Genomic DNA, 24,565 nt, shown 5'->3' with positions numbered 1-24,565 from the left:
CTCTCCCTCAGTATATAGATGTAGAAATGGTCACTCACCTACTGACCACCCCCTCCTCAGTATATAGATGTACAAATGGTCACTCACCTACTGACCACCCCCCCCCCTCAGTATATAGATGTACAAATGGTCACTCACCTACTGACCCCCCCTCCTCAGTATATAGATGTACAAATGGTCACTCACCTACTGACCCCCCCCCCCTCTCCCTCAGTATATAGACGTAGAAATGGTCACTCACCTACTGACCACCCCCTCCTCAGTATATAGATGTACAAATGGTCACTCACCTACTGACCACCCCCCCCCCCTCAGTATATAGATGTACAAATGGTCACTCACCTACTGACCCCCCTCCTCAGTATATAGATGTAGAAATGGTCACTCACCTACTGACCACCCCCTCCTCAGTATATAGATGTACAAATGGTCACTCACCTACTGACCACCCCCCCCCCTCAGTATATAGATGTACAAATGGTCACTCACCTACTGACCCCCCTCCTCAGTATATAGATGTACAAATGGTCACTCACCTACTGACCCCCCCCCTCTCCCTCAGTATATAGACGTAGAAATGGTCACTCACCTACTGACCACCCCCTCCTCAGTATATAGATGTACAAATGGTCACTCACCTACTGACCACCCCCCCCCCCTCAGTATATAGATGTACAAATGGTCACTCACCTACTGACCCCCCTCCTCAGTATATAGATGTACAAATGGTCACTCACCTACTGACCCCCCTCCTCAGTATATAGATGTACAAATGGTCACTCACCTACTGACTACCCCCTCCTCAGTATATAGATGTACAAATGGTCACTCACCTACTGACCCCCCCCTCTCCCTCAGTATATAGACGTAGAAATGGTCACTCACCTACTGACCACCCCCTCCTCAGTATATAGATGTACAAATGGTCACTCACCTACTGACCACCACCCCCCCCTCAGTATATAGATGTACAAATGGTCACTCACCTACTGACCCCCCTCCTCAGTATATAGATGTACAAATGGTCACTCACCTACTGACCCCCCCCCTCTCCCTCAGTATATAGACGTAGAAATGGTCACTCACCTACTGACCACCCCCTCCTCAGTATATAGATGTACAAATGGTCACTCACCTACTGACCACCCCCCCCCTCAGTATATAGATGTACAAATGGTCACTCACCTACTGACCCCCCTCCTCAGTATATAGATGTACAAATGGTCACTCACCTACTGACCCCCCCCCTCTCCCTCAGTATATAGACGTAGAAATGGTCACTCACCTACTGACCACCCCCTCCTCAGTATATAGATGTACAAATGGTCACTCACCTACTGACCACCCCCCCCTCAGTATATAGATGTACAAATGGTCACTCACCTACTGACCCCCCTCGTCAGTATATAGATGTACAAATCGTCACTCACCTACTGACTACCCCCCCCCTCAGTATATAGATGTACAAATGGTCACTCACCTACTGACCCCCCCTCCTCAGTATATAGATGTACAAATGGTCACTCACCTACTGACCCCCCCCCTCTCCCTCAGTATATAGACGTAGAAATGGTCACTCACCTACTGACCACCCCCTCCTCAGTATATAGATGTACAAATGGTCACTCACCTACTGACCACCCCCCCCCCTCAGTATATAGATGTACAAATGGTCACTCACCTACTGACCCCCCTCCTCAGTATATAGATGTACAAATGGTCACTCACCTACTGACCACCCCCCCCCTCAGTATATAGATGTACAAATGGTCACTCACCTACTGACCCCCCTCCTCAGTATGTAGATGTACAAATGGTCACTCACCTACTGACCACCCCCCCCCCTCTCCCTCAGTATATAGATGTACAAATGGTCACTCACCGACTGACCACCCCCTCCTCAGTATATAGATGTACAAATGGTCACTCACCTACTGACCACCCCCCCCCCTCAGTATATAGATGTACAAATGGTCACTCACCTACTGACCCCCCTCCTCAGTATATAGATGTACAAATGGTCACTCACCTACTGACCACCCCCCCCCTCAGTATATAGATGTACAAATGGTCACTCACCTACTGACCCCCCTCCTCAGTATATAGATGTACAAATGGTCACTCACCGACTGACCCGCCCCCCCCTTCACGATGGCGCTCAACCGGCTGCGTGACTTCAAGTTTTGGGCGGGAGGACGGCCCTTGCTGCGCGGCGTCGCGCGGGGAGACCCCGTGCTGCCAGTCGGGTAGGTTCCAAGATGGCGGCTATGGGGTGACCGAGTGGGGGGGGCGGGAGGAGAGGAGGGAGAGCGGATTAGAAACATTAATAATAAATAACGGAACCCGGCCGGAGGGGTCCGCGAGACAAACAAAAGAAATAAGAAGTGGGGAATGAAGGTTTAAAATAAATAGTAATCGGCGCGGTCGGGTAGGGTAGGGTAGGGCAGGGTGTGAGGCGGGACGAGGGAAGAGCTTTGTCCGGCTGCCTGTCAGCGGGGGCCTGCGGCTTGGGCCTGCGCCGGGAGGATGAGCGCTGTGTGAGCCCGGCTGCGATTTTGTTTTTTTTTCTTTTTGGTTTGTTTTTTTTATTTTAAAGCGGGGAGATCGGCAGCAGTTTCCATTCACTGCTTCCCCCCCCCGCCCTGCTTCCTCCACCTCCCTCCCGAGCCTGGACCGCGGCCATGGCGGATACCCGGAGGCGGGTGAAGGTTTATACGCTCAACGAGGACCGGCAGTGGGACGATCGTGGCACCGGGCACGTCTCGTCCAGCTACGTGGAGCGCTTGAAGGGAATGTCCCTTCTAGTACGGGCCGAGTCTGACGGTAAGAGAGCACGGGGAGTAGCTACCTGTCAGTGTTGCGGGGGGGGGGAAACACCATCAGAAATTATAGGCCTCAATCATACAGCAAAAGGTCTGTACAGTGTTAATTATGTATTATAGTTTATATCTGAAATTCGGGTCTGGTTAATAGACTTGATTAAATGGAGTGTGTATTTATTTCTGTATATATAATTACATCTTTATTGTACTCAAGTTCTTTTCTGAGACCTTCCTTTGCACGATATAACTGGAAATAAGTTTTGTCTTGTTTCGAGGAGTTGATATTCCTCATTTTCTCAGAATTCTGTACACCCCTCATTGTATTGGTCAACTGTATCATATAGGAGGCACTCTTGTAAAGTTATTCTGCTGTGCAACCTTCATCGCTTGACTTTATTGAGCCTATCTGTGTTCCCTGATGTTGATGATCAAAATTCTGGAATGAAGAGTGGCACGATTCATTGTGCACTGTTCTCTGTGGGAATAGCTGACTGCTGTTGTAGGTGAGGACCAGTTCCTCACTCCACGTTGGGAGATTTATTGTTGAACAAGATTTGCTCCAACACATATTGAAAATTGTGTTCTTCAATGGGCAACTGGTACTTGATAGGAATGGGGGCGATAACTTAGAATCATAAAATGTTACAGCACAAAAGGAAGCCTTTTCACCCATTTTGCCTGTGTTGGCTCTCTCAAAGAGCTATTCACTTAGTCTCATTTTCCTGCCCTTACCCCTATTAAGTGTTTCTTTTTCCAATATTTATCCAGTTCTCTTTTAAAAGCTATTACTGTAGGTCATTCCATGTCCTCACAACCTTCTGTGTTTTACAAGAAAATTCTCCTAACTTCTCTGCTGTTTTGGTAGAATATGGACTAGCGCATTTGTGGTTTTGAGCCAAGTGGGAAAATCCACATCCACGAGAATTCGTAGACCTGGGTGAGTTGCGGGTCATCGTTTTTCTCTGTAATTCTACCTGGACACCCCAAATGAATGCTAGGATGATATACCCTTTACTGTAGCTGTGAAGCATCTTCATCGCCAATCACCTCTGTAATTCCTTATGATGCAGATGGATCCCAAAACTGCGGGCAGGTTTTTCCTTGATCCCTTGGCAAAGAAGTGCCGAACCACCATGCTACTTGGTCATACAGACCAGGTTTGATTCCTTATAGTGTTTGGTGAGCTGTTCTCAGTCGAGGCAGCAGGTGAAATAATACAATCAGCCCAAATAGCCCTTGGCCAAGCAGGGGGAAATCAGCCGTACTCCCACTCCTGATCGTCAACCAGTGCATGTACTGTGTATTTATCAAGTGAGTGAAGTTGTTTCATACCGTGCTATTCATAAAATGTAATAAGCATCATGTCACTCTGTTAACACCAGATATATTTAGTTGTTTGTTTTGAAGATAATATCTCATTACCAACTTCAAGCTGGCTGCTTCACCCTGACACAGATCTTCTGGTAATTGTGCTTAGTTTACATGACACAAGCATGAGGTAACTGACCTGTTCATTTCATTGCCCTCCATTGGTTAACATTGCCAACTTGTCATGGGGAATTTGGGTGGAAACCAGTGATCTAACATCATAATCATAATGTCCTTAAGGATGCAGCTAAGGACTATTACTTTTGCAGTGATGCAAAAGTGAGTTTGGGTGTGCATTAACATGAAAGTATAACTTGGAAGTCTGAAGAATTGACTCCCAAGCATGCTGATGCCAAATGCTTCAAGTTCACATCAACTGCAAACCTGCATTTCTGAAAGTGCATACACAGTCCGTAGACCACCAAAATACTTTCTAAACTTAATTTTCAAACCACTGATTGTCTGGTCACTTATCTAATTGTTTGTGAGACATTGCTGTGTGAAAATTGGCTGCTGTGTTTGTCTCCATAACAGTGGCTACATTTAATTAATTGACAGTGAAGCGCTTTGGGATGTCTTGGGGATGTGAAAAGCGTTACATCAATCTAAGCTCTTTCAATCAATCTTTTTAATGATTTGAGAAAATGTGCCTGTTCTCTCCCAACATTAAAAATGAGCCACACAGGGAGTGAAACTTGTGCATGTTTTTCCACATGTTTTTCCAGCTCTTTATTTCTAAATTCATTCCGATACTTCAGTTATACTGGTCTGAGACCAGTATCTGAAGTATAACTGTGGACTTGGAGCTCCAGAGGGCTGCATCATTAAATCTAACTGGCATTCTAAATTCAGAGAGGATTTTCTGTACTGGAGATACTTTTGAATGGAGGAATGGAGTGTATGAAGTATGAGTGAATGGGCATGGGTTTATGACAGTAAAAGTCAGGTAAGAGAGCAGATTTTTTCCCTTTCGTGGCTGATAAACAGGGTTATAAGGAAGCATTAATATTTATTTATGAATTCAGTTGATGCATTCTATCATTGTTTACGTACTATAGCTTTGAGGCTGTAGATCGATGCAGGGGAGGCAATGCAACTGAAGTATTACAGCAATTTTTTTTTGTTTTGGTTCCTTACCATTCCATTATCATGTAGGTTTGCAGCTACATGTTACTGTTGCTTTTTTCTTGGAAAGTACCTGCTACCAAAAGTACCTGGTTTCCTCATTTCGGTGGTGTTAGGATTCTAATAAACCATAATGCAGGGCATGAGAAATGTGCATACATGTCCACCTGAACTGTGAGAAACACTCAGTATTGCAACTACACATTTTTGTCTTTCCAGACTTGTCTGGAGAGAGCCTTTTTAGTATATAATTCTACGGTGAAGTACTGGTTGGAGGTTTTCCAGTGGTGCGAGCAATTTGACGTGATTAGTTAGGAGCATTGCATAAGAAGCCTATCACACAGCATTAATGAGTATTAGCTTTCCCTCTCTATCTCATCCCTCACCCCCTCCTGACTGCTTCCAGTAAAAAAAAATTTTAGACGCCAAGTTAGCGACAGCACGACACTTGTGTTAATGATTTTCTGCTGAAGGTTTACCAACTGGCTTCCAACTTTCTCCTTGAAAAGTGAAGGCTTACTCCTACTCAGCAGAGATATTTTTTAACAACTTTTGCATCTCTGATCATCTAGCTCAGCCATTAGGTTCCATTCGTGTTTTTCGAGGGAAATGCAGGAATGAAGTTTAATTAGAGACTGTTAAATGGGTACCTAGTGTTACACCGACGTACCACATTGATGCTTTAGTTGTTTATAACTTCATCTCAAAGCTTCAGTGGTTTATCATCTCAACCTCAAGATGTACTACTGCCTTGGAAAGTAATATATGTTATGTACAGAAGTTTAGTTCTTACTGGTTTAATGAAATGTCACGTTGGGATTTATTTTACTGACACCAGATTATTTTAGGTTTCAAAGAAACCTGGGAACTGAAAATTCGTCTGACTGCTTGTGATGCAATTTAACTCTTGCTCTGTGTCACATATGAAACTTGTTTTGACATAGCTGCATCCCTTTGAACCTGCTGCGAGAGCTGTAATATTTATTTACTATTTACTATTTCTTGTATCGTCCCAATTTCTGAAAACCTTTAATGTAGATGATTGGTATAGTTTTGTGATAGGCAAGGTACATATTGAGTGTAGTCAGTATAAGGAATAGTTGAGTGCAGCACTCACGCTAATTAACAAGATCAATAACTGTATTTACAATTTTTTTTAAAGAAAGATCAGTTGATGAATTTTTTGCGTGTAGCTGTAATAATCATTTTTGGTAATTCTGCCTCCCTTCATGTCCTTCAAATTTAATCATTATAGCCTGAAAAAGTGGTCTGATTAAAAACAGTCTTCAGTGCATATATCAGTACTCAGTCTGTGCTGAGTTATCTGATCTCAGCTGAGGCAGCAATAGGGGCTAGCCCCAGGACCTCTGGGGTAGAGAGGAGAAAATCCGCTCTTGCCCTTACTACTACTTACTGCTATCCAGGAACCCCTACCCTGGCTATAAAAGTACTTGTGGAAAGTATCAAGCTCAGCCGTGAAAACTTTGTGATTGAATCCTAACTTACACCAAGTTCCATTCACCCATCATCCCTGTGCTCGCTGACCTGCATTGGCTCCTGGTCCGGGAATGCCTCAATTTTCAAATTCTCATCCTTGTTTTCAAATCCCTCTATGGCCTTGCCCCTCCATATCTCTGAAATCTCCTCCAGCCCTACAACCCTCAGATCTCTGCGCTCCTCCAATTCTTGCCTCTTGCACATCCCCAATTTTAATCGATCCACCATTGGCGACCATACCTTCAGCTGCCTGGGCCCTAAGCTGTGGAATTCCCTCCCTGAACCCCTCTCCTCCTTTTCAGACTCTCCTTAAAACCTACCTCTTTGACCAAGCTTTTGGTCACCTGCTTTAATATCTCCTTATGTGACTTGGTGTCAAATTTTGTTTGTAAATTGCTCCTGTAAAGCGTCTTGGGATGTTTACATTAAAGGCGCTATATAAATGCAAGTTGTTGTTGTTGTATAAACCGCTGTCACTCAGTGCCTAGGCTTGTATATAAGAAGGTGCAGTTTGCCTTGAGGATTAATGCCTAAAGGGCATGTCAAAGTATTGATTACTTTTGAAGTATTGGACGTCTCGGCACTATACACCAGTATCCCCCACGATGATGGCATCGCTGCGACAGCATCAATACTCAACACCAACAACAGCCAATCTCCGGAAGCCATCCTACAACTCATCCGCTTCATCCTGGATCACAATGTCTTCACCTTCGATAACCAGTTCTTTACCCAAACACACGGAACAGCCATGGGGACCAAATTCGCACCCCAATACGCCAACATTTTCATGCACAAGTTCGAGCAGGACTTCTTCACTGCACAAGACCTCCAACCAACACTATACACCAGATACATCGACGACATTTTCTTTCTATGGACCCACGGCAAGGAATCACTAAAGAGACTACACGATAACATCAACAAGTTCCATCCCACCATCAAGCTCACCATGGACTACTCCTCAGAATCAGTTTCTTTCTTGGACACACGAATCTCCATCAAAGACGGGCACCTCAGCACCTCACTCTACCGCAAGCCCACGGACAACCTCACGATGCTCCACTTTTCCAGCTTCCACCCTAACCACGTCAAAGAGGCCATCCCCTATGGACAGGCCCTGCGAATACACAGGGTCTGCTCAGACGAGGAGGAACGCGATGGACACCTACAGACGCTGAAAGACGCCCTAGTAAGAACGGGATATGACGCTCGACTCATCGATCGACAGTTCCGACGGGCCACAGCAAAAAATCGCATAGACCTCCTCAGGAGACTAACACGGGACGCAACCAACAGAGTACCCTTTGTCGTCCAGTACTTCCCCGGAGCGGAGAAACTACGCCATGTTCTCCGCAGCCTTCAACATGTCATCAATGAGGACAAACACCTCGCTATGGCCATCCCCACACCTCCACTACTCGCCTTTAAACAGCCACCCAACCTCAAACAGACCATCGTTCGCAGCAAACTACCTAGCTTTCAAGAGAACAGCGTCCACGACGCCACACAACCCTGCCACGGTAACCTCTGCAAGACATGCCAGATCATCGACACAGATACCACCATCACACGAGAGGACACCACCCACCAGGTGCATGGTTCATACTCCTGTGACTCGGCCAACGTTGTCTACCTCATACGTTGCAGGAAAGGATGCCCCAGAGCATGGTACATTGGCGAGACCATGCAGACGCTGCGACAACGGATGAACGGACACCGCGCAACAATCGCCAAACAGGAGGGTTCCCTCCCAGTCGGGGAACACTTCAGCAGTCATGGACATTCATCCACCGACCTTCGGGTAAGCGTACTCCAAGGCGGCCTTCGAGACACACGACAACGCAAAATCGTCGAGCAGAAATTGATAGCCAAGTTCCGCACCCATGAGGACGGCCTCAACCGGGATCTTGGGTTCATGTCACGCTACACGTTACCCCACCAGCGAACAAATGTTATCTGTTTTTAATATAATGGGTCATTTGCTGGCTCTCTCTGCCTTCCGGATGTTTCTGCCTCTCTCTGTTTTTTTTTCTCTTTTTTTTCCCTGTTTGTTTTTTTGTTGAATGTGTATTCGGGGGTTCTGCAGGTGACACCTCTCTGTCTGAACACGGTGATTGCCTTGGCAACGGGCAGTTGCAGGGGCAGTCTGTAAACACCATGTATTGTTCTATATGTATAAATGCGTAGGCTTCAAGGAGCTCTTGAAACATTTGCCTGAGGAAGGAGGAAATCTCCGAAAGCTTGTGAATTTAAAATAAAATTGCTGGACTATAACTTGGTGTTGTAAAATTGTTTACTTTTGAAGTAGGCTAAAGAAAAACTACCAAAGTCAAAGTTTCATATTTGGACTAACGAGGACAATTAAGCTGTGAAAGCGAAATGATATGTTGGTGAGCATCATCCAATCATTAGAGCTGCATTACCACAACCTAAAAATTGAATATACCTGAAACGTCTGGTCGAATTAGCTTATTTGTTTTTGAATGAGCTGGCCCACACAACTACTCTGAGCTTGCTGATGGAACCACTAAGTGGGAAGATTACATTATGTTTTTCAAAGGTTGCTCGATATTTTTCTGTAGTAGCTGGAAGGTTTTTCTTTGAAGTAATGGAGTAGGAAATGAAGGCTTCGCCCTTCTTTGCTACTATTGGAAACAAAGGAACCAATGTGTATTTGCTATTGTAAACTATGCATTGATGTGCATTGTTGTAAGGGTTTGAATCAGGCGGGAGATTTGTTTCAAGTTATTGAGGAAAAATTCAGGAAGTATTACTGAATTCTTGGTTTCCAAATTCCCAAGTGGAAAAATTGACTGTTGGAATCTCCCAGCTTGTTTGCTTGATGCGCTTATTTAATCCTGTTTTCCTGTGATGTTTGTTAGTGTTCATTTAACGTCTAAAAGCAGTGACGCAGTAAATTGTTACCTGTTGCACACGGAATTCGCTGTGGGTTTTTTATACTCAGGATGTTCATTGATGCTCTCGAGTCATATTTGTTGCCCTAAGAAGGTGATGGGCCACCGTAGACTTTTGCAGTCCCTGTGGTAATACTGCCCCCACATTGGAGTTAGGTAGGGAATGCCAGGAAATTGACCCAATGGCAATGAAGGAACAGTGATACATGTCCCGAGTCAGGATGTTGTGTGACTTGGAGGTGATGGCGTTCCCGCAATGTTATCATATAAATTTTATGGTACAGAAGGAGGCCATTGGGCGCATCGTGTCTGTGCCAGCCGAAGAAAAGCCATCCAGCCTAATCAAACTTTCCAGCTCTTGGTCCATAGATTTGTAGGTTACGGCAGTTCAAGTTCATATCCAAACACCTTTTTAAATGCAATGAGGGTTTCTGCCTCTAGCGCCCTTCCAGGCAGTGAGTTCCAAACCCCTACCACCCTCTGGGTGAAAACATTTTTCCTCAGCTCCTCTCTAATCCTTTCAAGGAGCTCTTGAAACATTTGCCTGAGGAAGGAGAAAATCTCCGAAAGCTTGTGAATTTAAAATAAAATTGCTGGACTATAACTTGGTGTTGTAAAATTGTTTACAATTGTCAACCCCAGTCCATCACCGGCATCTCCACATTAATCCTTCTACCAATTACTTTAAATCTATGCCCCCAGGTCACTAACCCCTCTGCTAAGGGAAATAGGTCCTCCCTATCCAAATCTATCTATGCCCCTCATAATTTTATACTCCTCAATTAAACCTCCCCTTAGCCTCCTCTGTTCCAAAGAAAACAACCTCAGTCCATCCAATCTTTCCTCATAGCTAAAATTCTCCAATCCTGGCAACATCCTCGTAAATCTCCTCTGTACCCCCTCTAATGTAATCATTACTTTCCTGTAATGTGGTGACCAGAACTGTACACAGTACTCATGTTGTGGCCTAACTAATGTTTTATACAATTCTAGCAAAACATCCCTGCTCTTATATTCTATGCCTCGGCTAATAAAGGAAAGTATCCCGTGTGCCGCCTTAATCGCCTTGTCTATCTATCCTGCTACCTTCAGGGATCTGTGGACATGCACTCCAAGGTCCCTCTCTTCCTTTACACCTCTCAGTATCCTCCCATTTATTGTGTATTCCCTTGCCTTGTTTGCCCTCCCCAAATGCATTACCTCACACCTCTCTGGATTTGCCACTTTTCTGCCCACCTGACCAGTCCATTGATATCTTCCTGCAGTCTACAGCTTTCCTCCTCACTATCAACCACATGGCCAATTTTTGTATCATCTGCAAACTTGTTAATCATGCCCCCTACATTTAAGTCTAAATCATTGCTATATACCACAAAAGCAAGGGACCTAGTACTGAGCCCTGGAAAAAGCCTTCCAGTCAGAAAAACACCCATCAACCATTACCCTTTGCTTCCTGCCATTGATCCAATTTTGGATCCAACTTGCCACTTTCCCTTGGATCCCATGGGATTTTACTTTTTTGACCAGTGGGACCTTGTCAAAACCCTTGCTAAAATCCATGTAGACTACATCAAACGTGCTACCCTCATCCACCCTCCTTGTTGCCTCCTCTCAAAATTCAGTCATGTTAGTCAGACACGACCTTCCCTTAACAAATCCATGCTGACTCTCCTTGATTAATCCGTGCCTTTCTAAATGACTATTAATACTGTCCCTCAGAATTGTTTCCAATAATTTGCCCATCACTGAGGTTAGGCTTACTGGCCTGTAGTTACTCGGTCTATCCCTTTCTCCCTTTTTAAACAACGGTACAACATTAGCAGTCCTCTGGCACCATGCCTGTAGCCAGAGAGGATTGGAAAATGATGGTCGGAGCCTCCGCTATTTCCTTCCTTGATTCTCTTAATAGTCTGGGATACATTTCATTTGAGCCTGGCGATTTATCTACTTTCAAAGATGCTAATCCCCTTAATATTTCCTCCCTCACTATATTTATCCCATCCAATATTTCACACTCCTTCTTAACTGCAATGCCTGCATCGTCCCCCTCTTTTGTGACGACAGACGCAAAGTATACATTAAGAACCTTACCCACCTCTTACGCCTCCACACACAAGTTACCTTTTTGGTCTTTAATAGGCCCTACTCTTTCTTTAGTTATCCTCTTGCTCTTAACGTATTTATAAAACATCTTTGGGTATTCCTTGATTTTACTTGCCAATATTCTTTCATGCCTTTTTGCTTTCCTAATTTTCCTTTTTAATTTCACCCCTGCACTTTCTATATTCCTCTGGGTTCCTGCAGTACTGAGCTGTCTGTATCTGACATAAGCTTCCCTTTTTTGCCTTATCCTACCCTGTATGCTCCTTGACATTCAGGGGGCTCTAGATTTGAGAGTGCTACCCTTTTTCTTTGTGGGAACATATTTCCTCCTTGAATTCTGACACTGTTCTGACACTGATTTACTTTCAAGTAGCTGTTTCCAGTCCACTTTTGCTAAATCACTTCTCAGCTTAGTAGAATTGGCCTTTCCCCAATTGAAAACTTTTACTCCTGTTCTATCTTTGTCACTGCTTGTTGCTGCTCTAGATAGAGAATTCCAGGAAATTGACCCAATGGCAATGAAGGAACAGTGATGCATGTCCCAAGTCAGGATGTTGAGAGACTTGAAGGTGATGGCGTTCCCATGATATTACTGCTCTGGCACTGCGTGTTACAGTCACAGTGCACTTGAGAAGAAGGGGAGAGGAAGAGGGACATGGACAATCAAGCAAGCTATCCTGGATGGTGTTAAGTTGCTTATCGCTGCATCCATCCAGGGAAGTGCCAAGTATTCCATCATATTCCTGATTTGGTTCATGCAACTAAGATGATTCCAAAGGTCAAGCAAGTCTGAAGTCACTCTTCAGCTTTATCATGTGGTCAAGGAAAGTATGAAAATATTTCTCGGTGCACCTTATTTGAATCTTTTATTCTTGTAGCACACAATGCCTTTCATGTAAGCGGTGTCAAAGGTGTGGTGAGGTTTTTTAAGTTGGGTTTGTCTCACTGAGCAACGTTGCAACTGTAACAACCAAGATTTTGTTGAAGCTGAATGCCTATTGCTTCATTTGCTTGAAACACACAGTAGTGATCCTTTATTCACTGCATCGATTCTTTTCATTCTGTCAAAGCCACTCCAGCAGAAAGCACTGAATTTCGCAGCTGTTCCTCAGTACCTGGAAGCTGTTGTCAAATAACTAGAAGAATTGAGCAAATTTGAATGCCACCACTATAATTACATTTTCAATTGCATTGAAGAGTGAGCCGAAAACCTCACTGGCATCCGAAGGTGGCCTATGAAACTGAAGTTCCTCGGTGTATTTTTTGACCAGCACAGTGTGGTCTGCCTTTCTAGGGAAAAATCGATTCAGTGATGAGCTTGTGTCCCTTAACTGTAGTTCAATCTTCAGTTGTGTATTTACTGCAATGAATTAGTTTATGGTCTCTCAGCTTTGGTCAATCTGCAAAATCAGTTTTACATAGTTCAATAAATCATTTTATTGACCATCTCAAAAATAAATGGGCCTTGTTGAGGGTGTATCTGTTTGGCATTCGGATTAAAACCTAGTGTTCCCTAGCACAAAATGATCTCCAATCAAGCCACGTGTCTTTTATATGTACCCCAGTTTACCAAAGCTGGCCAAAATTTTGTTCTTCATTCCTGTTGGGACAGTTGCAGTTGAATGACATATCAACAAATGGCGTGAGTTCTTGCTTGACTGATCTCAGGGTCAAATCACCTGCCGTGTATTAGTTGAAGGCCCTTCCTTTCTGACCAATACTTTGTCGGAAAAACTCTGAATGTTTGAAAGGAATTGTGGAAATTTGGAAGAAAGAATAGCCATTTTGCTGAATTTGCATTGCATTCAGATGAATATTTTAAAATTTTCTGTCAGTCTGCTTATATTTTAGCATATTTTTTCAATTTTAATTTTTTTGTGAATTTTATGTTTCGCTGGATTCATTTCTCTTGCACAACTGTCAAGTGCTGCTTGGGACAGTAATAGCTAGCCGAGTAAAGAAACTGTTCCATGACTGCAACAGATTCATGTCCCAGATATAAAAGGCCAATGTCTAACTCACTGTACCATCCAGTATACACTCTACACCCACATATTTTCAAAGACCAGTAACACAGCTAAGTAGAGTTGTCATAAAACTTCCTGACACAATGTAGATTGCACATGGTGCCACTATATTCTTACACTTCAGGTGATAGGGGTTTAGGGTAAAATACTTGGTGTCTTGATCTCTTTCTAAAACTGATATTTGAATCTATAACTTAATCTGCTGCCTTCCAGTGTTTTAATTAAATGCCAACAATAATGCCTATTTCAAACTTTATCTGAAGACTTCAGTAAGGAAGCACCATACTGTCATTCCAGTCTGTTAACAGGTACTTAGCAACTTAAATAGTATATTAAATTAGAAACTCAAAATTTGTAGATGTATATCGTAGCATTCATACAGCAAATGACAGGACTCTACTAAACTATAGAATCTATCATTTCAATGGACTATCCAGTCCTTCAGTTGTCCCTGCTTCTGTGGGGAAGTGCCTAGTCACCGCTCATCACCTGCCTTAAATTGCATATTCAAAATCAGGATTTTATTATGCGGAGAATTGTGCGTGCTGTGACCACTCATTCATAGTGCAAAGTGTTAGACTATTACTGAGAGTAGGCCTTGAGCAAGACTCTTATTTGGGATTGTGGCCCTTTTTTAATGCTGAAAGATATTGGTATTAGGCATGTGTCTTTTTAAGGTAAAGTACTGAACATATATTGATCACAGTAAGGTTTCAGCTTGCTGAAAAGCAAGGCACTGGGATACTTTTCATCACCTTGATTTGGGGTAAAATTTACTTTTAAAAGAAATTTTCTTTCTGGTTATTTCAGAATTGTGATGGATGAATAGTATTACATTTTTCTCATTAGATCAAGTATTTGTCGATGGGTGTGATTACAGTACGCAGATCTGATCCTATCCTAAGGAACAGTACCAATGTTATTATGATGAAAAAAAAGGTGCAGAATTTTTTTATCTCATTTGTTAGCTGGGTAGTTGATATTCATGAACACAATTTCATCCAGACAAGTTGGGACTTGTTTGCACCACTTCCTGGTTAACTGCAGAATCTTTCTCAAAAACTGCTGATGTCACGATGAGTATTAGACCCAGCTTGAATATCTGGCCATTTCAGTCAGTAGGATAACTTATGATAGGAGCAATGGTGAATCATTTGTATGTGTTTTTGCTTAGGAATTTGATCTCTTCTGTAGGAATTGAACATTGTTCCCACTGCTTAGCAAATTATTTTTTAGTTTTCTATAAACTCATTCACGTGTGTGTGTGCATGCTGAAGTACTGGTAAATCAATAAATTTTCACATGGGGCTTTATTTTTGCAGATTTGTCACCTGCAAAATTTCAACAACCACAAGTATTTCTTGTCACATTTATTATGAAATGGCTAAAGGTAGGTAGGTGTGAGATTAAAGCCACAGAAAGTTTTAAAGCTTGCTGTCATGAAAATTAACCAATTTTGGATTTCATGTGTATAATTTAAAGTACACTTACCCCCCTCCCCACCACCACCAACCAAACTGGCCTTGAACCATAATCGTTCCTCTTGATTTGGGGGGTGGGAGGAAAGTCACCATCATAATTATAATCTATGACCATTTCATTGTGGCTGTCAAGCTCCCTTTACAAATTTTCTTGTTTTTGCGCCAAACCTTTCTTGGGCCCAGTTCCTCTCGTGACTTAGAGAACCGAGAGAGTTCACATGTTGATAGAAAGAAGTGCAGATCCCTGCTTAGCCATTCTGCTCACCTTATGGTCTTTGGCACAATGTATTAATGCTGCATAGTTTAGTTGTCGCCGCACTAACATAGCTTAAATGGTTCTGCCCAGTAAATCAAGAACAGCGGAGAACTGGGAGAGTGATTACGTAGCAGCAATCCAATTGACAGGCCAAGGTAATGTGAGAGCAAAATTGAGCATTTTTTAGCTGTCATCTGAATCTGAGATTAGATTGCAGTTTGCTATTTATTCTTATGCTAGTTGTTGTCCTGTAGCATTGCTTATGGTGAACTGGACCTCATAAGAACTGAGATGTGTTATGGAAGTAATATTTTTGAGGAAACTGATTTGTCAGAATTGGAGAGGTGGCCCTGGGAGCATTGGAAAGAGAGCATTGGGTCTGGCATTCCTGTGAATGGCGTCTCACAGTATAGTAGTAATTTGAGGGGGGGGTCCTTGGGGTCTGGTAGCATGACTGAGGGGGTTCTGTGGAGCTTTAGAACATGCCGAAGGATCTGGGATCACTGGACGAGGAGTCCTGGTATCTTAGATGAGGGCCCCTGGTTTGGGAGCAGTCCTTAGACCAAGAAGCATTGGGAAGCTGATTCTGGGATATGGAAAAATTGAGTGGTTTTGAACTCGGAAAGCACTCAGATGTGCTTTGTAGGGGTTTGTGAACACTGGGAATCAATCTCTCTCTCAATTTGCTTTGAAGTCTGAAAAAAGTAAAGAAACTCTCATTCTCTCAGGATGAGGGGTTATGCCTTTCAATCTCCACTCAGGGAAGTCTGCTAATGCATTCTGCGAAATTCTGCAAGTTGCATATGCTTAGAATGCATAGCTGTGGTTGGTAATTTCCTTCAACTGTTTTCGGGGGGGGGGGGGGGGAGAACAGCCAGTGGAAAGCATCAGCTTTTGAGATGGGCTGAATAAAACTTGAATGAAGGTATTAAAAATGGCAAAAAGTATTTCACTGGGTAAATTTAACCATGCAAAATATGTAATTTTTTGATGTTTTGTGTTAAACCTTATTTTGAGCATCAAATTGCATTAATTGAGAGGGAAAGCCTTTTGAGTGAATCATAGAATGGTTACAGCACAGATGGAGGCCATTCAGCCCATCGAGCCCATGCCAGCTCTTTGTAAGAGCAATCCAGTTAGTCGCATTCCTACGCTGTTTCCCTGTAGCCCTGCAAATTTTTTCCCTTCAAGTACTTATCCAATTCTTTTTTGTGTGATTCGATTGCCTTTCTTTTAAAAAGAGCATATTCATGGTTGGCTGTTTTTGTACGTCTTTAGTAGCTTCTCTAGCAGTTTTTTAACTGCTTTCCTTGCTTTTGATTTGTATACTGCCTGCCTTTTCAGTTCTCATTTGATGCACTTTTACTTAAAGCAAAACAGGTATTGCACACTAGATGCAAGACTATTAATATATTGTATGATGTGGAGATGCCGGTGATGGACTGGGGTTGACAATTGTAAACAATTTTACAACACCAAGTTATAGTCCAGCAATTTTATTTTAAATTCACAAGCTTTCGGAGGCTTCCTCCTTCCTCAGGTGAACGAAATGAAATCCTCGAAATGAAATGAAATGAAATGGGTTCCCTCCCAGTCGGGGAACACTTCAGCAGTCAAGGACATTCAGCCACCGATCTTCGGGTAAGCGTTCTCCAAGGCGGCCTTCGAGACACACGACAACGCAAAATCGTCGAGCAGAAATTGATAGCCAAGTTCCGCACCCATAAGGACGGCCTCAACCGGGATCTTGGGTTCATGACACGCTACACGTAACCCCACCAGCGAAAAAAAGTTATCTGTTTTTAATATAACTGGACACACTCTCTTCCTTTTGGATGTTTTTCTCTCTCTCTCTCTCTCTCTCTCTCTCTGTGTTTTTTGTTCTGGCCGTTCCTGTATGTAACATCTCTCTGTCTGAACACTTTGATTGCCTTGACAATGGGCCGTTGGAAAGATTATCTGAAATCACCAGCTATTGTTCTCTGACTATAAATGCGATAACCTTCAAGGAATCCCACACTTCACCTGACTAAATGCACATGAACTATAGACCTTCTAGGTCAATGTCAATGGGCAGGTGAGTAAGAGAAAGAGAATCAATCATTTGTATAGGTGGACAACTTAATAAGCGTCATTGCCAAGTCCATGAAGGTGACAAACAAACACTGAAGGTGACAAACGAACACTGAAGGTGTTAGTATACCTAGCTGCTGGAAGACCGAGCTAAATCAGTAATAATTGCTTGTCCCCATGACAAAGCCTCCGAAAGCTTGTGATTTTCAAATAAAACTGTTGGACTATAACCTGGTGTTGTAAGATTCCTTACGTATATAATCTTCTGTGACGATTCTTTTTTCTCTCACTGTCCATGGACAGTATCAGGTCTGACTATTTCTTTCCAGGCTTCAGACTCGCCGATTTGAAATGTTTTCCGAAGAACAGCTGGGTTCAACCAAATTTTAGTAACTCCAAAAGAGTAATTGGAATCAATCCCATAACATGTTTGTTTGTATTTGAATTGAATGACTTGGATTTCCCCTAGGGACCTGACTCAGACAAAAGTGCTAATTTTGCGACCATATCAATAAACTAGGTTATGTCTTTCAGTTAATTAAGCTGTTTTTTTTAATGTCTTGTGAACCATGACAGAATGAAAGCCAATACCATTGTATATATCAGACAAAAATAAAACATTTTTGTCATGGGGACAAGCAATTATTACTGATTTAGCTCGGTCTTCCAGCAGCTAGGTATACTAACACCTTCAGTGTTCGTTTGTCACCTTCAGTGTTTGTTTGTCACCTTCATGGACTTGGCAATGACGCTTATTAAGTTGTCCACCTATACAAATGATTGATTCTCTTTCTCTTACTCACCTGCCCATTGACAATGACCTAGAAGGTCTATAGTTCATGTGCATAGATGTGTTATTCCCAGTAAGCAGTAATTAAATTAAAGTGTACAGCTGTAGCCTCGCAAAGAAATATTTAAAAAATATATAAAGTCTTTTATGAAATGAAACAAGACCTAAAAACCAGTGGCCTTGCCTACATTGTACAAATGTAAACAATCTTACAACACCAAGTTATAGTCCAACAATTTTATTTGAAAATCACCAAGCTTTCGGAGGCTTCCTCCGTCGTCAGGTGAATGTCAGGAAATCCTTGAACCTTTCGCATTTATATTCAGAGAACAATACCTGGTGATTACAGATAAACATTCCAACTGCCCGTTGTCAAGGCAATCAAAGTGTTCAGACAGAGAGGTGTTACCTACAGGACCACCGAATATACAAACGGCCAGAACACAAAACAGAGAGAGAGAGAGAGAGGGAGAACCATCCGAAAGGAAGAGAGAGACTGAAAATGACCCGTTGAATTAAAAACAGATAACTTTTATTCGCTGGTGGGGTTACGTGTAGCGTGACATGAACCCAAGATCCCGATTGAGGCCATCCTCATGGGTGCGGAACTTGGCTATCAATTTCTGCTCGACGATTTTGCGTTGTCGTGTGTCTCGAAGGCCGTCTTGGAGTATGCTTACCCGAAGATCGGTGGCTGAATGTCCTTGACTGCTGAAGTGTTCCCCGACTGGGAGGGAACCCTCCGGTCTGGCGATTGTTGCGCAGTGTCCGTTCATCTGTTGTCGCAGTGTCTGCATGGTCTCGCCAATGTACCATGCTCTGGGGCATCCTTTCCTGCAACGTATGAGATAGACAACGTTGGCCGAGTCACAGGAGTATGAACCATGTACCTGGTGGGTGGTGTCTTCTCGTGTGATGGTGGTATCTGTGGCGATGATCTGGCATGTCTTGCAGAGGTTGCCGTGGCAGGGTTGTGTGGTGTCGTGGACGCTGTTCTCCTGAAAGCTGGGTAATTTGCTGCGAACGATGGTCTGTTTGAGGTTGGGTGGCTGCTTGAAGGCGAGTAGTGGAGGTGTGGGGATGGCCTTAACGAGGTGTTCGTCGTCATCGATGACATGCTGAAGGCTGCGGAGAACATGGCGTAGTTTCTCTGCTCCGGGGAAGTACTGGACGACGAAGGGTACTCTGTTGGTTGCGTCCCGTGTTGGTCTTCTGAGGAGGTCGATGCGATTTTTCGCTGTGGCCCGTCGGAACTGTCGATCGACGAGTCGAGCGTCATATCCCGTTCTTACGAGGGCGTCTTTCAGCATCTGTAGGTGTCCATCGCGTTCCTCCTCGTCTGAGCAGATCCTGTGTATTCGCAGGGCCTGTCCATAGGGGATGGCCTCTTTGACGTGGTTAGGGTGAAAGCTGGAAAAGTGGAGCATCGTGAGGTTGTCCGTGGGCTTGCGGTAGAGTGAGGTGCTGAGGTGCCCGTCTTTGATGGAGATTCGTGTGTCCAAGAAAGAAACCGATTCTGAGGAGTAGTCCATGGTGAGCTTGATGGTGGGATGGAACTTGTTGATGTTATCGTGTAGTCTCTTTCGTGATTCTTCGCCGTGGATCCATAGCTTACAAGTGGGCAAAAGTGGTGGCCATTTTTTTGCCCCATCTCCCAGCACTGTAAACAATCCCCAATACAAATGAGGTTTTCTGGACCAGCGTGCGACCGGTCATCAGATTTATGTACCAGGTGAACGATGTGACGAAGGAGGAAGCCTCCGAAAGCTTGTGAATTTAAAATAAAATTGCTGGACTATAACTTGGTGTTGTAAAATTGTTTACAATTGTCAACCCCAGTCCATCACCGGCATCTCCACATCATTATATAATCCTGACCTACAAGAGATGTAAGGAATCTTACAGATCCCGACCTACAAGAGAAGCTGATAACTATTTTATTGAATTTCAACCAACTACTAAACTCCTCTCGAGGTTCCCGAGTGGAGCCGTAGCTATGTTGTTGACAAAAATATATACACTTTTTTTCTTTGTCCTTCCAGTTTGACTTTTAATATAAATGTAGTTATTTGTGATTCTGATTCCTAACATATTTTTGGTTGTCTTGTTTCTTCTCTCCTTCCAGGTTATTATATGCATAGATTAGTGAAACCTGAGAAGACACATAGACAAATGACAGAAATGACTGCTTCAATCTGGCCAATTGTTAGTTTGTGGTGGTCAGAAAAGACCTCCTCCATGGTCCAAGTGACCTGCAGTTATTTTTGTATTCCTTTTATTTTCTTCCCAGACCAAACACTGACATCAAGGGTGTGAGCAATTAACCTTTTGTCAGATTCCATTAATTCCACTCTTACACAGCTCCTAGGAAATGCAACAACAACTACTTGCATTTATATAGCGCCTTTAACATAGTAAAGCAACCCAAGCTGTTTCACAATAGCGATTTTCAAACAATATTTAACACCGAGTCATGTAAGGAGATATTTGGACTGAGGTAGATTTTAAAGACCGTCTTAAAGGAGGAGAGAGAGGTAGAGAGGTGGGGAGGTTTAAGGAGGGAATTCCAGAGCTTAGGGCCTAGGCAGCTGATGGCACAGCCACCAATGGTAGAGCGATTTAAAATCAGGGATGTGCAAGAGTCCAGAATTGGATGAGCGCAGAGATCTCTGAGGGTTGTAGGGCTGGAGAAGGTTACAGAGTAGGGAGGGGCAAGGCCATGGAGGGATTTGAAAACAAGGATGAAAATTTTAAAATTGATGCATTCCCGGACCAGGAGCCAATGTCGGTCAGTGAGCACAGGAGTGATGGATGAATGGGACTTGGTGCGAGTTAGGATATGGGCAGCAGAGTTTTGGATATGCTCAAGTTTATGGAGGGTGGAAGATAGGAGGCCGGACTGGAGAGCATTGGAAAAGTCAAGTCTAGAGGTAACACAGGCATGGATGAGGGTTTCAGCAGCACATGAGCTGAGGCAGGGGTGAGACGGGCGATGTTATGGAGGTAGGCGGTCTTGGTGCTGGAGCGGATTATGTGGTCGGAAGTTCATCTCAGGATCAAATAGGATGCCATGGTTGCGAACAGTCTGGACATAAGAATGGTACAGGGCATTGCCCAGCCTCCCCTCTGCAGCAATGTAACTGAGATTGGCAATTCAACAGAGTATAAGGATCAACCCAATTCCCCGTTACTCTGTTACTATATGTTGGTATTCGGGCCTTATGAGTCTAATGATTAACACCATTACTGGGTGATACTCAGTGAAATACTTTGGTTGTAAAAGGATGAGAATATTGGGATGTGTAGCACTGAAGTAAAAAATACCATCTTTTAAATTATGTACTGTCCCCTAATTCATCATACACGGGGACTGCCACTGCAAAGGCTAATTTGAAACAGGCGATCTGAGGGAGGAAGGGGGGCCGTGGCGGGGGGTTGTGAGATGGTCCTGAACTGTTCTCCCTCTGTTTTCTCCCTCTCTGCAGAGAACAATGGCTTGTACTCAGCACTCGGTACTTGCACTAAATGGTGAAGCTGATGGCCGGAACTCAGTGATCCAACACTGGCTCCTTGAATTGGTGCTCCTGTGAGTTGCACTTTCCGCACATGGGGCAATGGGAATCGGGGATACACGAGGCCTGAAGCGAGGGAGCGCAGAGATCTGAGAGTTGTAGGGCTGGAGGAGGTTACAGAGATTAGAGATTTGAACCCAGGATGAGAATTTTAAATTTGAGCTGTTGCCAAGCCGGGAGCCAATGTAGGTCGGTGAGCGAAGGGGTGAACCCAGTATCTTTCTTCATTGCACATCAGACTATTGGTCTGACGTGTGTTGAAGTAATATATTGGGTTCACCTTATCTATACCATTCAGCACTTTATATAACTCAATGAGCTCCCCCCGCCCCCCCCCCCCCAAGCTTCTCTCTAGATGGTGGAGCTTAATTTTTTCTCATAACTCATCCCATTTACAGTTGGAAACATTTTTGTTGCTCTTCTCTGCATCCTCTGTAGTCCATTTATGTTGTCTCTGAAACACGGTGACCAAAATTGTACACTGTGCTCCCTAGTGTAGTCTGACCAGTGCATCATAAAACATAATCATAACCTCTATAGACTTGTATTCCACTGTTTTGGATATGTATTCCAACATTATTTACTTTTTTAAAAAAAATTGTTTTGCCACTTCATCTAAATATCATGTTAGATCTTTTGGGCCCCTTTCTAAGTCTCTCTGTGCTGATTCCGTTCATTTTATACCTATTACCTTTTTTTAAGCCCAATATGGAATACTTTTATATTTGTCTACCTAATTGTTTAACTGTTCGACTCCTGTAAATCATTAACATTGTTCTCCAGCTCTACTGTTTTCCTGGTTTAACAAGCTTAAATCAAAAGCAAAATACTATAGGTGCTGGAAATCTGAAATAAAAACAGAAAATGCTGGAAATACTCAGCAAGTCAGGCAGCATCTGTGGAGAAAGAAACTGTGTTAGCATTTCAAGTCGAAGGCGTCTTCCGGTTCTGACGAAAGCTCTTCAACCTGAAATGTTAATTCTGTTTCTTTCTCCACAGATGATGCCTGACTTGCTGAGTATTTCCAGCATTTTCTGTTTTTATTTAACAAGCTTAAAATTGGTTTCTGCATCTAAGCCAGATAAGAAACAGCAGGGGTCTCTCATCAGTGATCCTTGATCATCATTCTCCTCAACACCTCCCCCACAGCCTGATACTACATCTTTCACGAGTACTTAGTTTTCTTTATTTTAATATATCTAGTACAATATTCTATCCGAGATTCCCATGAGTTTTGATTTTATCAGTAGTTAGTTGTGTGGGACCTTGTCAAAATTTCCTGAAAGTACAAATAAGCATTATCATAGGGAGTTCCGATATCTAATTTATTTGCAGTCCCTCAAAAAAATTCAAGATTTATCAAATAGGACCTCCTCCTAAATCCATGCTGACTGTTCCTTACTTAAGCAAGCACCATACAGGTGCTTCTCCAATTTTGGTATTCCCTAGAACGATTTCCACTACTTTACCAGTTATTGATAGGCTAGAGGGTCTGTAGTTGTCTATTTAAGTTCCTTCGTTGGGTTAAGTAACAAGTGTTTGTTGTTATTAGCAACTGAATGTTTCTATTGAAAGAGCGCTACAGTGTTTGGCCCTAAACTTTTTGGAGTTAGCAAGCTTTTGGTTTTGTTTTTTCTCCTAGTTTTCAGAATGAGTGAATGGATTGAAATTTGTCCATCAGTACTTTAATTCATCTATTTAGCTTAGTGTTTTGTCATTACTTTCTGTGCATCCAGAGACTTTGTCTTGAGATATATTTGCCACCCTTCCATTTTTTTCTAGTACACAAATGCTGAAACAATCTAAAAATTGCAGTCTAGAATTATAGGACCTTACAGCAGAGAAGGAGGCTATTCGCCCATTGTCCTTGTGTCAGGTCTCTGAAAAAACTATCCATTCCTCTGCCTCTCCATATATTTTAAATTTAAATTTTTCACATATTTATCCACTTCCCTTTTAAAAGCAATTACCGTTTCTGCTTCCGTTACTTTTCTTGGGGCATTCCAATATCCTAACAATGCTCTATACTTTTTTCTCCTAACTTCTCCCTTGATCGTTTTAGTAGTGAGACTAAATTTATGTCCTCGAGTTTGCAACTCAGTAGTGGAAGTAGTTTTTATCTTAACAACAGGACCCTTCAAAAATTTGAGCACCTCTCAGATCTCCTCTTAACCTTTGTTTGGATGAAAAGAGCCCCAGTTTCTCCAGTCTCCTCATAACCAAAGCCCCTCATTTGTGATATCAGTAAATCTCTTCTGAATCATCTCCAAACCCTGACTTGCATTCACCAGAACATCCCTCTGAATCCAACTGCAGGATGTCATTGCATTACCAGCTGAATTTACAGGATTCAAATTGAAATGCTAGATTGTAGAGTATTGCAAAATTATTCAGTGTAAACATCCTATTTGGAACAGCCAGTATAGTGTTGTAGCAGACCTTTTATTTAGTGTGGCACATCAGTCATTGGGAAACTACCATGTTTTAAAAATAACTATCATGCTTCCTGATCGATTGTTGATTCACTCGTGGC

General features: G+C 43.0%; 1 protein-coding gene across 5 annotated transcripts in view; it reads left to right on the top strand.

Annotated features, from left to right (window-relative positions):
* Positions 1-2,265: 2,265 nt before the first annotated feature.
* smek1 (SMEK homolog 1, suppressor of mek1 (Dictyostelium)) overlaps positions 2,266-24,565 on the top strand; it is a 101,810-nt gene continuing 79,510 nt past the window's right edge. For 3 of the 5 annotated variants that reach the window (XM_067992083.1, XM_067992082.1, XM_067992081.1), the window contains exon 1: positions 2,270-2,823. In XM_067992083.1, coding sequence (XP_067848184.1) covers positions 2,682-2,823 — 142 coding nt within the window. In that variant the 5' untranslated portion in view covers positions 2,270-2,681. Of the gene's footprint in view, positions 2,824-24,565 lie in introns of all 5 variants that reach the window. The other 2 variants (XM_067992085.1, XM_067992084.1) reach the window with 2 other exon arrangements.

Source organism: Heptranchias perlo, chromosome 10, assembly GCF_035084215.1.
Source record: "Heptranchias perlo isolate sHepPer1 chromosome 10, sHepPer1.hap1, whole genome shotgun sequence".
NCBI classification, from domain to species: Eukaryota; Metazoa; Chordata; class Chondrichthyes; order Hexanchiformes; family Hexanchidae; genus Heptranchias; species Heptranchias perlo.
This window is presented reverse-complemented; position numbering and strand designations above follow the sequence as displayed.